The following is a 16,183-nucleotide window of genomic DNA, read 5'->3' as shown; positions in this document are numbered from 1 at the left end:
GAGTACCGTGATGTCAGCTTAGCTCCTAACAACCTCAAACTCCTGGGTTCAAGCAATCCTGCATCAGCCTCCGAGTACCTGGGACTACAGGTGCACACCACTCTCAGCTAGTTTTTCTATTTTGAGTAGAGATGGGGTCTCACTCTTTTTCAGCCTGGCCTCCAACTCCTGAACTCAAGTGATCCTCCCACCTTGGCCTCCCAGAGAGCTAGGATTACAGGCATGAGGCATGAGCCACCACACTCAGCCGAACTGTACACTTTAAATAGGCAAATGGTATGCTATGTGAATTATATCTCAATAAACCTGCTTATGTGGCAGGGAATGAGTGGAGTGAGGGTCCCCATGGCAGTCCCTGCTTAAAGGCAAGTGGGTAGAATCACAACTGACTTGACAAAGATCACACAGGAATAGTTTGCTTAATTATTTCTTTATTGTGGAGTATTTTACATGCAAGAATCCAAATTAGAGAAATGGTATCTGGAAGGAGGGCCAGTGGGGTAGATGGACGCTCTAAGCCTCGTATACACTGATCTGCCCTCCAGAACCAGCTCTGCCCATGGAAACGAACAAGGACAAGAACATCAGACTTCCAGGATGAGTGGACAATGAACTTAACACAGTCCTCTTTTTAACCGCCCCCAACAATCCTGAGAACTCTCATAAATTAAGTGCAAACTTTAGGAAATAAAGTTTGATGCCCCACTCCAGGAAAGCCTGGAGGTTTGTGTAGAGAGCAGCAGCTCTGACTTAGGGGCTGACACCTGCTTCTGGGGGCCAGTGGCTGCAGAGGAGGCTTGGACCCATGCATGGGATGGACTGGAGATGGGTGCTGGGGAAGGCAGGCACTGCAGGGCCTTCAGGGAGTGTCTTTGAGGTGGAAACACACTTCTCTGTGGGTGAGGAAGACTGGCTGTAACCAAGTGGGTGAGACATCCCAATAGCAGACCATGGACAGGGGCTCCCAGGGGCCACGTGGCAATGCCAGAGGCTGAGGCCAGGCCATAAGCAAGTGCTCCTCCACACTGCTATGCCCAAGCTGTCTGGGACTGCCCTGGCCCTGACCGAACCACCCAGAAGACTGGGCCCAACTGAGACGTGTACGTGTGAGGGCCAAGGGTGGAGGTGTGGCACCCGACAGCATTCTGCCCTGTCAGAGCCCTGGCCACTACCCTCCTAGTTGGGCCGTTAAGGATCACTGCCAGGGTGCCAGGTTCTCTCCTCCAGAGCAGTTCTCCCCTCCTGACAGCACAGGTCCTGAGACTACTGGGTGAGGAGAGGAAGGATAGTGAGCCAAGGCACAGTCACTGACAGAGGGGCTGACAGACAGAAAGACAGGAGGATGAACAGTCACCTTTTCCTCTGGCCCAGACTAGCAAAAACCCCTTTTGGCTCCAATTCCCACATTGCTCTGTGACTGGGTGGGGACCACCATGCCTGGGGTCAAACTCCATGTGGAACCACTCACTGCTGCCCACTGGCCAAAAAGGTGGGCGGAAGGAAATGGTTAGTTTCTACATCTCAGCACACAATGAACACAGAAAAGGTTAAACACATCCTCAAGAAAATATTTTGACAAAATAAATATTTTAACCTCTAATCAGGTATAATTAGTGCTTATGAGGAATCCCAGAAATAATTTAGTGTAATTAAGTACATACTGTATCTGTGATTTCTAACAACAGCTTTCTTGCCAGGGCTCTGCCCCTTCCCTAGCCAGGTGGCCTGAGGACTTGTGCTCCCCAGAGGCGTTGAGGGGCAGAGGCCTCAGGACAGATATCCTACCAGGGCCAAGTGGCACTCCCTCCAGGGCACTGGGGCAGCACCTACTTCTTGTGTAGGCCTCAAGCACCACTCAGCCTGCCTGTAGGGGCAGGCTACCTCTGGACAGGTGTGGGCAGGGGCCTTGAAAGCCACCAGAGGGGGGCTGTAGGCTGGGAAGGCAGGAAACACTTGGTTGCCCACCACCACCTGCTGCCCATGGGGCAGCCATGCCTCTCTAGGCCGTGCCTGGGCAGCCAGCTAGTCAGGTGGGCTGGAGGCAGCTCTGGTTGTGGGTATTGGGAACAGCTTTGCTGGGGCTCCCAGGCAGGCACCTATCTCAGGGTTGCACACTACAGGAGCCCTCTTCATCTAAGAGCCCTGACGCTGCTGGCCTAGTGGGACATCCCTTTCCACAAAGCAGGGAGGTGGGCTCTCTCCTCATAGGACACTGAGGCTGGTGCTAGGCACTGCTAACCTCTGCCACAAGTTGGCTCTGTATGCCTGAGAGCTGGGGTCTTTGGGCACACTTAGGTCACCCAGCCACCTTCTCTGCAATCACATCAGCCAGCGGTCTTCAGAAGTATCAACACCTAAGGCGGCCCCTCCCAACCACGTGTGGCCCTGTCCCCACACCAGGAACCAGAGCCCAAAATGGCTCTGCCTTTGAGAAGTGCTGCTGAGAGGCACAGGCTGACTGCAGGTCAGAGAGCTGAGGTGGCAGGTATGGCATGCACTGCCAGGGGGCAGGGCTGGTGTCAGGCTGGCCAGGGTCCGGGGAGGAGCTTCCTCGGTGTCCTCTGAGAAAGTGGAGTGTAACATTGCCAGCCAGTCCTGCCAGATGAGTCCCCAGACAGACTCCTCTACCTAGGCTGGGCCTCGGCTTCTGGGTTGGGCAGTGTCCCCACTTTCTACTGGAACTATTTCTGCTGGTGCTTGGCATGGCCCCCAGCTACTGTCTCCCCTAGCTAAATGTTCCCCAGAGACCACGTCACTAGTCTCTGCTCAGGTGACGCCCAGACCTTTCCCCTGCTTGGGCTGGTGCTCTGGCAGTGACCACTGCAACATCTAGGCCATCTTGCCAGTGGGACGGGCTGACCATATCAGTGAGGATATAGGACAGAAACAGGTGTCACCAGCCTCCATCTGCTCAGCCCCAGGCTCTGTCAGCCTTCAAGGTTGGCTTGGGGAGAGGGTGCAAATTGGCGATTGGGGGCCATCTGAGGTGGGACAGGGTCAAGCTGTCAGGAAAGTCTGTGGGAAGAGGACAGGGCCCCTGGTAGGGAGCAGTGCAGGGGTCATAGTGTCAGTCTGGCCATTCAGTCAGTAGAACCTCCAAGCACAGTGCAAAGCTGTCTGCTGCTGGGCCCTGGAGTTAGAAGTGTGAAGCTACCACAGGCCAGACCAAAGCCCTGTGCTCATGACACTTTCCTAGAAAGCCAAAACACCCTCCCCATGTAAGTCCCTCCATAAACCAGGGCCAGCCGTGCAGTGTGAGCTTATAGAGAGTGCACGGGGAGCCTAGGGTGTGGTAGTGTTACCTCAGCAGCACACCTGCTGCCCTCCCAACCACATGTGGCCCTGTCCCTACACCAGGAGCCAGCAGGGCCCTTAGTCCCAGACTCTGCTGCTGAGCCAGCTCTGGTGTGGGACCTGGGCTAGCAGCTAAGTCACAGACAGAAGATTGAGAAGGTAAGAGACCCCCCCACCCCGTGGGCACCCACAGAGTCTTCTAAAGTGCTGCTACACCAAGCGCCACAAGGTGACACAGAGTCCAAGGAAAACAAGCCCGAGGGGACAACTGTGACCTGTTCTTCTAGAGGCAGTAGCACAAAGGCCCTCCTGGAAGAGAGGGGCACAGGGAGCAAGCATGCCGGGGGTGGTGGGGTACAGGCGGGGGCTAGGGCCTGCCCCTTCTCTGTAGATAGGTGGCTAAAGGAAAGACCCTCCAGGTCTGCTCAAGAAACAAGTGCTAAGGGGCTGCCCTGCCTGGGCTGGGCCACTCTGCCTGCTCTTCCTGGGAGGAGACATGGGCAGAGGGAGCCCATGAGGGGAGGGGAGTGACCTCTGGATGTCCCACCACCCAGAGGGATAAAGGTGCCTGTAGCTGATCCTGACTTGTGGGAGGCCTAGGAGCAGACATGGTGGCATTTCCATGGAGACAGGTGTGCAGGCTGCATGGGGGCTGAGGATGGGAGGAATGGCCAGTGCCTGGTGTCCATGGGGGGAGTGAGTGGTGACCTGCCATCTGGGGAGGCAAACTGCTCACAGGGCAAAGAGGGCATCCTCTGAGCGCTCTGGCTTCTTCCGGCCAGAAGGGTTTGAGGCTGGGGCAGGAGCCTCCGTGGGGGGTGAGGGGAGGTCAGGAACCATTTCAGCAGCTTTGGCTCTTTCTTCAAGGAATTTATCAAACTCTGCAATACAAACCAAGGCAAGGGCCAGAGTTGGTAGGGGTCACCCTAGCATGAGCCCCCACCCATCTCAGCTCCAGCTGGCTAAGGCTCTGGGCCACCAGCCAGGGAAGACAGGGTCAGCAGGGCCAATAGCTAGTCAGAGCCATGGTGCTACCTAGGGGCCAGCCTCAGGGTAGTCTCTGCCAGCTTCAACTCTCCAGCCTCATTTTCTTCCTCTGGTACCCCCAGGGCAAATGTTGAGACTGACAAGGAGCTGGTGGGTGGGGAAGGCTCCGGGAGCTACACAGTGGCAGTGTAGGAGAGAGGGTTCCGTGTGTCCAGCTATAGGCCCTGCAGGGAGTGTCTTTGGAGAACACAGTGTGAAGCACCTGCCCACCACTGTGCTGGAATTTTGTCTATTTTCAGCCCAGCACCAGGGAGAGGGCAGCGAGAGCCAGAGGGCTGAGCTCCCAACTGACTTGGCAGGGACCACCCTCACCCACCACAGGGAGAGACTGCAGAGATGCTGAGGAAGGAGGTTGGGGAAGGGGATGCTCTACTCCACACGGTGCCAAGACTAGAAAGCCTGGGCCTCCAAGGGCCCCCTGGGAGCAGTCTGGTCCCTGTGAGGAACAGGCAAGGGGGGTGTCCGTGCGGGAGAACTTAGCCCCCACTGTTCCAGCCCATCAGCTGAGGCCCAGCCGCCTTGGCTCCTGCATACCCTGTGACCTCACAGCACGAGTCTGAACAAGACTGAACATCCAGGGTCAGGGACCCAGATGCCAATCAGCCACCATTCACTAGCTCTGTGACCTTCTGAAAGTTACATGTTCTCTCTGGCCTCCATTTCCCAATAAGCAAGATGAGAGAAATGACACTTCCCACATCAGCACAAGGCCTGGGCAGGCCCGAGTCACCCTTTAAGTCTGTGGCACAGGGCCTGGGGCCAGTAGTTGCTTTGCCAGTGGGGGCTTCCTGGTGAGTGGGAGCTGGCCCCTGCGCAGCCTTGAGTGGGAGCAGCAGAGGGAGGCTATAAGTCTACCCATTAGCCAGTTCATACCTTCACTTGTGACGCCCTCGTCCAGGTCATCGCCCTTCTGTGGGAGGAGCAAAGAGAGTGATATCAGGGCACTGGTCCTGGCCCCGCCTGCCCAGCCACCTCTGGCCACCCTTGGCCACCCCAGGCTGTGGCACTGCCCATAGCAGCTGAAGCAAAACTTCCTACTTCTTCCTGTTTCCAGATCTTCTTATTGCAGAAACAGATATTTTGTTTTTAAAAAACAAAAGGAAAAACAAACAAAAGAACTAGATATTGATCTTCCAGAAAATCCAGACAGAAAAAGTCCAAAAAGTGCAGGCTGGTTCTCTGGCCTGGGCTATAGAGGACAGGACCCTGACCTTGACACTCTCAAGGCCCTGGGGAGAGGCACAGAGGGGCGGCCACAAGAAGCTGAGCCCGAGGCACACCCAGGTTGCTGCATGTGCTTCTGTGCACAATGCCCACTTGTGGCCAGCTACAGGGGCTCTGAGAAGGCCCTGTTCAACCAGCAGCTGGAAACAGCAGGAGGCCTGGCTAGCCCAGGGCCACAAAGCCCATGGTTCAGTGCCTGGCACTCAGGAGATGCTTTGGCAGTGAGGGCTGCTGTCCCTCCACTCATGTCCTGTGGCTTCCAGGGAGCTACACCAGCTTTCTCTTGCCACCTGCCGCTGGCTCCTGAAGGAGCTACGGAGGTCCTGCGTACTCCAGTGAAGTGGGTCAGACTTGATTTTGCTTGGAGACTGCAGTAGTTTTTGAGCTCATGGAGCTACCCAGGTACTGGGGAAGAGCAGTGTATGCAGGGGCCTCACTGGGAAGGGTAAGGAAGCGATAAAGCCCTGGGCTGGCCTAGAAGACCTGAGTTATTTCTGACTCTGCCACTGACCCATTGGGTATCCTTGCTGGACAAGTTCCTTCCCTGTGTGGCCCTTGGGGTACCCCTTAGAAGATGAGGGCTTTGGCCCTTCTTCCTTTAGCTTCTGTGAAAAAGTAATTTCTTTTTGAGACATCTCCTTGGGAAAGATATCATGAGACATTTCCTTCCTCTGCTAACACCTGGATGGTTGCCTCATTAGGCAATGAGTGTCTTTGCAAAGCCTGGCCTTCCAGGGAAGAGTACCAGAGCAGTAAGAGGCCCTGACCTGAGGCCTGCTATCCCAGCATAAAAGGTGGCCAAGTCAGCAGCTCACAGACAGCCAGGCTGACCCTGTGGTTAAAGAACTCAAGAGGCTGTTCTGCTCTGGGGACAGGGTCCTTTGAAGAGGAGGCAGCTGGGAGCAAGAAAGAGATGAGGTGTCTCCAGGTCTGGGGGAGGACCCAACTAGAAAGCCACTTCCCTCCCAGAGTGCACTTCTTCATCAGCCACTGGCCAACAGCCCTGCCTCTGCACCCCCCAACCCCACTGCTGAGTTAAAGTGTTTTGTAAGAAACAGAGGGATGGCCCAGTGGTTCTGATAGCTCCAGAGACTGCAGCTCTCCTTTCTCGGAACCTGCTTTGATTTCAGATGCATATCCCAATCCTCTGCCCCGGCTCTTAGGATGGAGATAGTGGTCTACAGTGGTCTTTAGGGCAGGCTAGAGTGCTGTGGCATCAGCCTAGCTCATAGCAACTTCAAACTCCTGGGCCCAAGCAATCATCCTACCTCAGCCTCCTGAGTAACTGGGATTATAGGTATGTACCACCACACCTAGCTATTTTCTTATTTTTTCTAGAGACCAGGTCGTACTGTTGCCCATGCTGGTTCAAACTCTTGGCCTCAAATGATCCTACCACCTTGGCCTTCCAAAGTGCTGGGATTACAGATATTAGCCCCAGCCAGGGGTTCTTTTGAATAAAAAATCAGGAATGGGAATGACAGTGAATTAAAAACAAAACCACTGTGTGTATATGTCACATACAAAAAAAAAAGAAAGCCTCCCCCCAAAAAACCCAAACAAAAACACACCTCCCCCATAAAAGGCACACACACCCCTGGATAGAAACGAACTTGGGGGAATGCAAAGGTGTGTTCTGGAGCAGCTGCAGGTGGGCTCACACCCCAGCTCTGCCCTCCCTGGGCCTGAGTCTAACAGGGCCGTGTGATGAGGGAGGCTGCGCCTAGGCCCTTCCATCCCAGCTGGCCACCAGGCCCAGGAGTCACTACAGCACCGGTGGCCATAGGCTAAATGGGGAGGAAGGTGAGCTATGGTGAGCAGGCAGCTGCAGATGCTGAGCCTGCCCTGGACCTCCCTCTCTCCACCCGTGGATGGGGACCAGCGTCCCCTGAGGCCTGTCCTCTGCTTGTCCACACCCCACACACGAGATATAAAAGTTGAGTCTCACCAGGTCCATCCTGAGCCACACCTCAATGTCGTCCATAACAGAGGGCTGCGCAACGGGGATCTATGGAGGCGGCAAGCAGCGGGCCAGGCAGCCCCGCACAGCCAATGAGGGAGACAGAACACCGGAACAAAGGAAATTGTCAAAAGCAACCCCAAACGCAACCAAAATGTACACAGAGCAAAAACACAACTGGCACAGCACACACAGCAACATAGGGCAGCCACATGTGAAATGGCAGGTGAGGAAAGCAATGAGTTGTAAATTATAAGAAGCAAGCTGCCCGGCAGGGCAGGCAGGCAGGAGGTAGCAGCACCCATTCTTGAAATGGAGAACTTTTTGACTACGTGTGTCCACTCTCAGTCGTGGGGCCTGTTGGCCCAGGACTGCAAAGCCTCTTCTAATCTCAGGAAAGCGCTGTCAGGCTTTCTGATTCTGAACTCACCTGCCAGGACAGTCCAAGGAGTACTGACTAACCACTGTAGAGCCCAGTCTAGGGGTGACTGGAGGAGCTAAGTGTGGGCCCTGATGTGACAGGGAAGTTGACTGGCAGAGCAGGGTGCAAGTGTGGCAAGGGATGGGCAGGGTAGCATCAGCCCTGGGAGACGTCGGGGGCTCTATTTGCTCAGCTGAGAGTTTTTCAAAATGTGTGCTGGTGCGTTTATGAGAGGCACCAGGGAGGCATGTGCTCCGACAGCCTCAGTGTGGCTTGGTGGACAGAGGCAGGCACATTTAACCACCAACAGAAACACAGCAAAAATGAGGGCTTTGATGACAAAAGGGACTGTGAGGCTTTAGTCTTCTCTGTCTCTCTCTCTCTTTTTTTTTTTTTGCAGTTTTTGGCCGGGGCTGGGCTTGAACCTGCCACCCCCAGCATATGGGGCCGGCGCCCTACTCCTTTGAGCCACAGGCACTGCCCTTTTCTGTCTCTTTAAGGGAAAAAAGTCACGAAGCAACCCTGAGCCCTGAATGCAATAGTTTTCGTCAGTCTTGTCCTTTCTTTACAGCTGTCCAAGACCATCTGTGCTTCAGCAAAGAAAAGGAGTTCAAATGAAAACAGAGAGCAGCATTGGGGCAGGGGGGTGGTAGGGGTAATGGGGGGGATGGAGGGGGCCCCAAGCAAACACGGCCTTGGAGGCAGAGATCCTGAAAAATGCATGTGGCCAATAATATTTAAGTTGCTATCCGATGTGACGTGGTAAGAAGTGAAGTAACCTTTAATCCCTGGGAATCCGTGTTAATGGAATGTTGGCTCCCAGCCTAGAGAAATGGGGTGATGGCCCTTGACCCAGTTGACCCTCCTGGGTCAGGGAGGTACCTTCTGGGGGCTCACTTGTAAGCCCACTATTTCTAGAAAAAAAGAAAATGCCAACACTATATCTTTAGCTGGCTTCATTTCAATATCATGATCTAGGTTAAAAATAAAGTTAAAATAAGCATTAAGAGGACTGTCTCAGCATTGACCACATGCAAAAAGTAACATGACCTTCACAAAGGAAAAGAACAAAGAATGCGTATCACCAGCCTTGCTGTGACAACTCTTGTCCTGAGGGTTGACACTTGCTACTGCTGGGAGGTGGGGCTTGGGACTCTCCCCTTGGTGGAGTGGAGCAGGCTAAGCAGGTGTCTGCCATGCCATCAGAGCTCTTCACTCCCTCGCTCTGACAAACCTGCCCTGTGTCCTAACTTCAGACCCTATGTGGGTGGCCCACATTTTTTCAGAAAGACTCAAGCCAGCCATGGAGCAGATTAGGAAGAGCCTGTCTATGTTGCCATTTTATCTGTTTGACTGGGGACTTGAAAATGTTGAACTGAAAAAAATATCAGGGAGTTCTTATCACCCTGACATGAATCCTAGGGACAGAGAGCACGTGGTTGCTCACTCAGGGTGGGGCTCCAATGTCCGGTGGATGTGCTAACAGTGGCGAAAGCAGGAGTCACCTTGCCCACCACAAGTCAATACAGGCAGGGGCTGACTTTGCTGTAGCAGGCACAAGCAGGTGATCTGCTGTTCCACAGGTTGGCAGATCCCCTTCTAGAGGGACGCGCTCCTGGAATAGGTGCTGCCAGTTTTCACTACCTTGGTGCCTGTGGGTCAGAATGCCTGGGCTCTGAGAGGATGGCTGCTGTGCTAAGTCCCCAGAACTGGAGCTTAGAAAGTCAGCTGCATCTCCAAAGAGCAAATTAACCCCACAAGAGTAGGTAGAGTACACACTGGCCCTTTTTTACACCTGTCCAGCTTTCATTCATGTAGGAGAAACTGAGATTAGATATCCTAAGCTTTTCGTTTTTGTTTTTGTTTTTTGCAGTTTTTGCCTGGGGCCGGGTTTGAACCCACCACTTCCGGTATATGGGGCTGGTGTCCTACTCCTCTGAGCCACAGGCACCACCCGATATCCTAAGCTTTTCAATGTGTTGTAAAGGCTTGGAAAAAAGCCACTAAGAGGTCAGGGGTCTTAAACCTTCACATTTTTATTGTAATTGTTTTGTTATTGTTAAAAAGAAATAAATCCCTTGAGGTCTGAGATCACGTTCTAATTTTCTTCTCTGAAGATTAATCTTGAGAGCCAGCATGCTCAGAAATTAAACAATGATATCTGAGAAACTCACCTCCTCAAACAAAATTCCTCAAAAGCTAGATCATGGGAAGCTAAGTTTTTCCAAATAAGTAGTATGTTTAGAGGCAGGCTGGAGAGGAGGGTGGCTGGGTGGGGGTGGGCTCCCTGCTGGGTGCAGGGCTCACCCGCAACTGGACCTGGGGCAAGTTGCCTCTCTCTGGACACCGGTTTATTCACTGGATAATGCCCAGCTGCTTCAGTCCTAAGAAGGCTCAGAGATTTGAGTGGAGAAGCAGGAGCAGAGGCAGGGGCAATACTTGGCCTTGGTTTCCTCATCTGTGTAATAAGGTAACTGCTAGGTTGTATTTAGCTTCTAATGCTCATGACTCAGAATCCCATCCTTCTAAGTTGGTGCATCTGTCTTCTAATTCGCAAACCCAGGGATGTCAGAAATAATTGGAATTGACTGGTTACAGCATGAAAGGCACTTGGCCTCAGGGCATGAACCACTGTGGAGCAGGGTGTTGTTTAACAAGCTAAGCTTATAAAATGTAAGGCAGGGGTTGACTTTCTTGTGGCCAGACACAAAACTTTAGCTACCTAGACCTCCTGCCCCCCTAAATAAATGCCTCGTAACAGGGCAGAGTTCCTTTTAACAATGTAGGTGCCATCAGACAGACCACACATGTACACTGCTATGAAAATACAAACTGAAGAAGCTGTGGCTCCTTTCTCCTGGCTGATGGAGGCTGGGCCCTGGCTGGAAAAGAGGGTACTATACTGAGTATTAGGGGACTCCATCTGCCCTGTGCCTCTGGGTGCATCATCTGGTGCCCGAAACGCCTCAGCTCCCTCATCTCAAATGAAGGGTTGGCCCAGCAGACCTCTAAGAAGACTGCTGGCTGCAGTGAGGCATGGTTTTAACATCTTCTTGGGCAATGGCCCAAGCTGAAGGCTGATCCAAGTGGTATGAAGAAGGGCGTGAGTTTGAGGAGGGAAACAGAAAGCAAGAAGAGATATAAAGAGAGAAAAAGAAAGAAAGCGACACAGGCCTGGCTGGCTCAGCTGTGGCAGCATTAGGCCAGCCCTGCCCATCTTCAGAGTCTGGAGAGAAGTAGGCATCTCCTATGCCCAAACTGGCAGGTTTTGATCTGAGCAATGGATGAGCTTTCCTGCTGTCAGCTGTTTCTCACTTGGAACTGCAGTCAGGGGCAGCTCTGCCTCAGGGATCAGGAGGGTCACCTGCCCAGGGGAGAGAAGTAAGTCTGGTCCTCCCAGGGTTACTAATCCTCTGTTCTGAGTAGGAAGGGCTTAAGGACCTCCAGGGCTAAGTAGGGTCCTTCCCTCCCAGGCCCAAGCCTACCTGGCAGAAGCCAATTCTTTTCTAACCTACTTTGCTCTTGTTTTGACTTATACTCACAACAAGATATCTTCCTGGTGAAGGGAGATACCCTCAGCTGACCATTAGCCAGGAGAGGCAAAAGGATCCTGAGCTAGAGAAGCTAGAGCACTGGGCACTGGGCACTGGCTCAGGACAGATCTCATTTCTCTTCAGCCTGCTGTTGTTAGTCAACTTTTGTGTTGGCTATTCACATGCCTGATTTTGGGAGAGGAAGGGCTCATCAGGTGCTCCTCTGTAGCTTCCCACAGCCCATGCCCATAGGAAACCTAGCCTCAGCTTTCATTGCAATGGGAGAATCCCTGCAGCTCATGTGTGCTATTTCAGGGAAGCCATGAACTCCCATGACACTTTAAGCACCACCCCAATGGGGGCAGGACCTAAGGCCTTAGGGCCACATGTGGCCTTCTTAATCCTCAAGTGTGGCCTTCTGACCGAACTTAAATTTTATTTATTTATTTATTTTTGAGACAGAGTGGGTAGAGTGCTGTGGTGTCACAGCTCACAGCAACCTCAAACTCTTGGGCTCAAGTGATTCTCTTGCCTCAGCCTCCTGAGTAGCTGGGATTACAGGCTCCTGCCACAAGGTCAGGCTGGTCTGGAATCCATTAGCTCAGGCAATCCACCCGTCTTGGCTTCCCAGAGTGCTAGGATTACAGGTGTGAACTTAAATTTTACAGAACAAATCCCTTGAATTTGTTTGATTTGGTCATGGGGCACACTCAGGGACCTGGAGGAACACATGTGGCCCTGAGGCCACAGGTTCTCCACCCTGGCACCTTGGTCTCACTCATAGCACAAAAAGTTTCCAAGTGAAGAATTTGTACTTGGGAGGTTTGGACAGACTCATAGTTTCTACACTATGGGAAATAAGGCAAAGCAATTAACACACACTGTTGTAAAGAAAAAAACTGCAGTCAGGCAGGTAAGATGCAGGTTAGCTGTTAGCTGGGTTTGTTTCTGGGAATTAGAGATGGGAGCTCTATGTGGGGCTAGGGCATAAAGAGGCAGCCTGTGTGGGCAGAGGCAGGCGTGACCGCCAACTGCCAAGGCCACACTCAGGGTAGTTTGTATGGGCAGTATCCTTTTTTGCAGGATGAATAGACACAAGGGCACACAGGCTGGATCCTTCCAATGCAGACAATGGAGTGGACATGGTGTCTGGGAGCCCAGCCTGTCTCTGAAGAAGCAAATGAGGGCTCAAGCCAGGAGCAACTAACTCCTTTCACTCAGATCAGGAGCATATGCACAGTGACAGATGGAGGGAGACCTGCCCGGCCTGAGAGAGCAGCTGTGCAGAGGGTGCCAGCCCAAACCGTGTGGCAGGCGGACACCCCTGGCTCTGGGCAGTACTGCCTAGCCTAGGTCCCTGTTTCCTGGTCACGCCTTGCTTAAGCAGGTAGCCCCTGTGCTGCCTGTTGTCTGGGATCTGCTGGCCCACCCCTGGCCACAGCGTGGCACAGCACAGAGGAGAAGTTATGCGTCCCCACCCCACCCCCATCTCATGATGCCCAGAGGGAGAGGTCTGCATTCCCACTGCTTTTGTCATCTTTCTTTTTCTTCATCATCTCCAGTGTGGGCCCTACCACACAGAGCTTTGGGGTCTGTTAGAAGTGAAATGGTCATGGCAAGGCATGTTGCCTGGTGTGAGGTCACCCTCTCTCCCTACGGGGCCACCTAAATAATAAGGCAGGAGAGATCCTCCCAGGTCTCTGTGCTAGACAAGCTCTGCTATATGAGAACTAACTGCATTTAGGACATTCAACTCCCTGGCTTTATCTTCTTTACACTCTGTTCCTACCTTTTTTTTTTTTTGAGACAGAGCCTCAAGCTGTCACCGTGGGTAGAGTGCTGTGGCATCATAGCTCACAGCAACCTCAAACTCCTGGGCTCAAGCGAGTCTCCTGTCTCTGCCTCCCAAGTAGCTGGGACTACAGGTGCCCGCCACAACGCCCGGCGATATTTTGGTTGCAGCCATCATTGTTGTTTGGTGGGCACGGGCTGGATTCGAACCCGCCAACTCAGGTGTATGTGGCTGGTGCCTTAGCCACTTGAGCCACAGGCGCCGAGCCAGTTCCTACCATTTTTGTGAATTTCTTTAAGAGGTCTCAAAAACTTTTGGGGGACTTGGTGAGCACAAGGAACCATACTATACAAACCCATCAAACCAAGGACTGCCAAATCCACAGGCACTGGGCTGGAGGGAGCTTTTCTGACTGGGCAGATGCTTTGAATCTGCTCTCTTAGAACCATCCCCTCCCAAGCAAAAGCTACAGTAACTTGTGCTCATCCTGGAAAAGTGAATACTGCCGAGAGCTCCAGAGACAGTAAAAGGAAGGAAAAAACCCTCCCCTCATCCTTGCTGATGTCCCAGACTCCTGTGGTCCAGGGGCATGGACCATATCAGAAAATGAGAAGTGATATTTTTGGGACTGAAAGTCCATGACTTAAGGCGATTATACAAAAATAGGAGGGGAAATTTAGCACCCCTGTCAGCATGAGAGAGCATGGCCTTGTACTGTCTGATTCACAAGGGCTCGGCAGGTAGCAAGAGGAAGGCATAGGCTATCACACAGGACAGGGTTGGGGTGGACAGCAGGTTCGGCTCAGCTGGTGACTCCTCACCATTCCTTGGGTTATGAGCCAGCTGTCTATAGGCTCCAGGTCAGAGTCCCCACCTCTACCTCTCTTCTGGGCCGAGGACAGAAAAGTCCCAGAAAGAAAAGTCATAGCAAGACCCATGAGAAAGAAATCAGTAGCACATATTGTGGAAACAGAAAAGTCTTGTTCAGAATTAATCCTCTGTTACGTAAGGAAATATGATTCAATGCCCCTTCCCCCAACCTCTACCTGGCAAGTCCCCTTTACCTGCCTGGAAAAAAGAAGAAAGTTCAGTAACCAAGAATCCCAACAGGATAATACACATGCATGCCTACCACCCCTGTGCCCTTGGAAAATCCCCATGAGGCCATGGAAGGTTGACCAGGGCTGCTTCTGTTCATTAGGGTTACCAGGGGCTTAGCAGGGGGTCAACCTTCCAAAGAACCAGCTCTTGTGAAATCATTTCTACTTTTTTCTAATTTATCCCTCGTGTTTTCTTTTTCTCCTTTCTGGTGGACTATGTATTCTCTTTCTAAACTCTTTTTTTTGTGATTTTTGGCCGGGGCTGGGTTTGAACCCGCCACCTCCAGCATATGGGACCGGCGCCCTACTCTTTGAGCCACAGGTGCCGCCTCTCTTTCTAAACTCTTAACTTGAATGCTGACTTTGGGTATATTCTTTATTGCCTTTTTTAAAATGATAAAGATGACTGATTTGGTTGGACTTGATTTATGGAGGTGTGGCTACACAATTTTCTCCCCTTCTTTGTGTTCTTAATTTTTCCCTTGGTCCTGTTTTCATCTCTAGGTCAGCATGTCTTAGGGTAGGACAAGGTACTGGAGTGCTGCACACGGGCCAGACTATATGTGTACACACACTGGCACACACAGCCAATGAGCACCCTGACACCCCACATGGCTAAGGCTGTGGCCATTAGCAGCAAACATGAAAAGCAATCTACCTACCACTGGGTGGAAAAACTGCTGGAGTCATCAGACCTTTGAAAATAGGGAGTCAGTTCAAGCCACGTACCCAAAGGGTAAAGGGCAGGAAGTCACCCACATCTCCTGGGCTCAGACCCAGGCCTGGATATTGATAATGACAGGGGTACAGCAGGACACACCCTGGCATGCAGGAGGCAGGAGAGCAAACAAGGTCAGCCTGGCTGGGGGACAGGGCTATTCCTAGGCCTGCCCAGTCAGCCAGGAAGAGTACATGTCCTCACCACGCTATGTGTGGGCAGACCTCAGCCCAGTTCTCTAACGCTCTCCCTGGGTAGGTGGGAGGACATTTTCCCAAGTATTGGGAGGATCAGAACCTTGATGACTTGTATACATTTTGGGCGTCCCAGTGGTACTTCAGAAGAATAGGATGCCAAGAACCCAAGGGAGCTGGCTGGCTCTTCTGTGACCCCTGGTGGTTAATGCAGTGGGATGCATGCTCTCTGATCAAGTAGGCTGGGCCAGAATCCATCCACTTTCTCTAAGGTGAGCTTTTTCCAGAAACCTGGTTCCCCATCTGCAGAAGAGGCATAAGAGCAGGAAGGGAGCCAGAAGGTACTGCAGGAGGCTAAAAACTGGTATTCAGGAAGCAAATAGCCCTTTGCAAACCTTCCTATCCAGAGGACAGATGAACACTACCCTTCTTTAGCCCAGCTGGGGACCTGACAGGAGTTCCATTTGTTGTGGGCAGCTGTTCCCAGGGCCCTCCTCCTCCCTGTTCTACAAACAGACCTGCTTCCACACACATTTCTCAGTTAGGCAAAGAAAAGAAAAACCTCATGAGAAGCATTAAGACATAAATCCTTTCTCTTTTGGTAATCTGAAATCTTGCAGAAACTGTGGTTGTATCTGAGGGCTCAAACAAGAACCACGCTCCCCTTTAAAGTGCCTCTGCCCTTGGCTTTGCTCCATCTAGACACGGAGCTTCCCAGAGCACAACCCAACTGCTCCAGCTCCCCAGACAAACCCTCAACCTCACGTGCCTTCTAATGGTTTTAGTTCTTCTCTGGCAGGCCAGAGACAAATGACCACCAGAGATATGGCTCAAGTCAGCACTGTCCTTCCTGTACAGGTCACAGTTGTGTCAGAGCATGGCTTACCCAGAGGGCACTGT

General features: G+C 52.4%; 1 protein-coding gene across 7 annotated transcripts in view; it reads right to left on the bottom strand.

The window, feature by feature from the left end:
* Positions 1–417: 417 nt before the first annotated feature.
* Positions 418–16,183, bottom strand: part of TOM1L2 (target of myb1 like 2 membrane trafficking protein) — a 165,186-nt gene continuing 149,420 nt past the window's right edge. For 2 of the 7 annotated variants that reach the window (XM_053568009.1, XM_053568014.1), the window contains 4 exons: positions 14,093–14,158; positions 7,514–7,573; positions 5,215–5,251; positions 418–4,175 (listed from right to left, as the gene is read on the bottom strand). In XM_053568009.1, coding sequence (XP_053423984.1) covers positions 4,027–4,175; positions 5,215–5,251; positions 7,514–7,573; positions 14,093–14,158 — 312 coding nt within the window. In that variant the 3' untranslated portion in view covers positions 418–4,026. The other 5 variants (XM_053568010.1, XM_053568011.1, XM_053568012.1 and 2 more) reach the window with 5 other exon arrangements.

This window comes from Nycticebus coucang, chromosome 18 (genome assembly GCF_027406575.1).
Source record: "Nycticebus coucang isolate mNycCou1 chromosome 18, mNycCou1.pri, whole genome shotgun sequence".
Lineage (NCBI taxonomy): Eukaryota > Metazoa > Chordata > Mammalia > Primates > Lorisidae > Nycticebus > Nycticebus coucang.
This window is presented reverse-complemented; position numbering and strand designations above follow the sequence as displayed.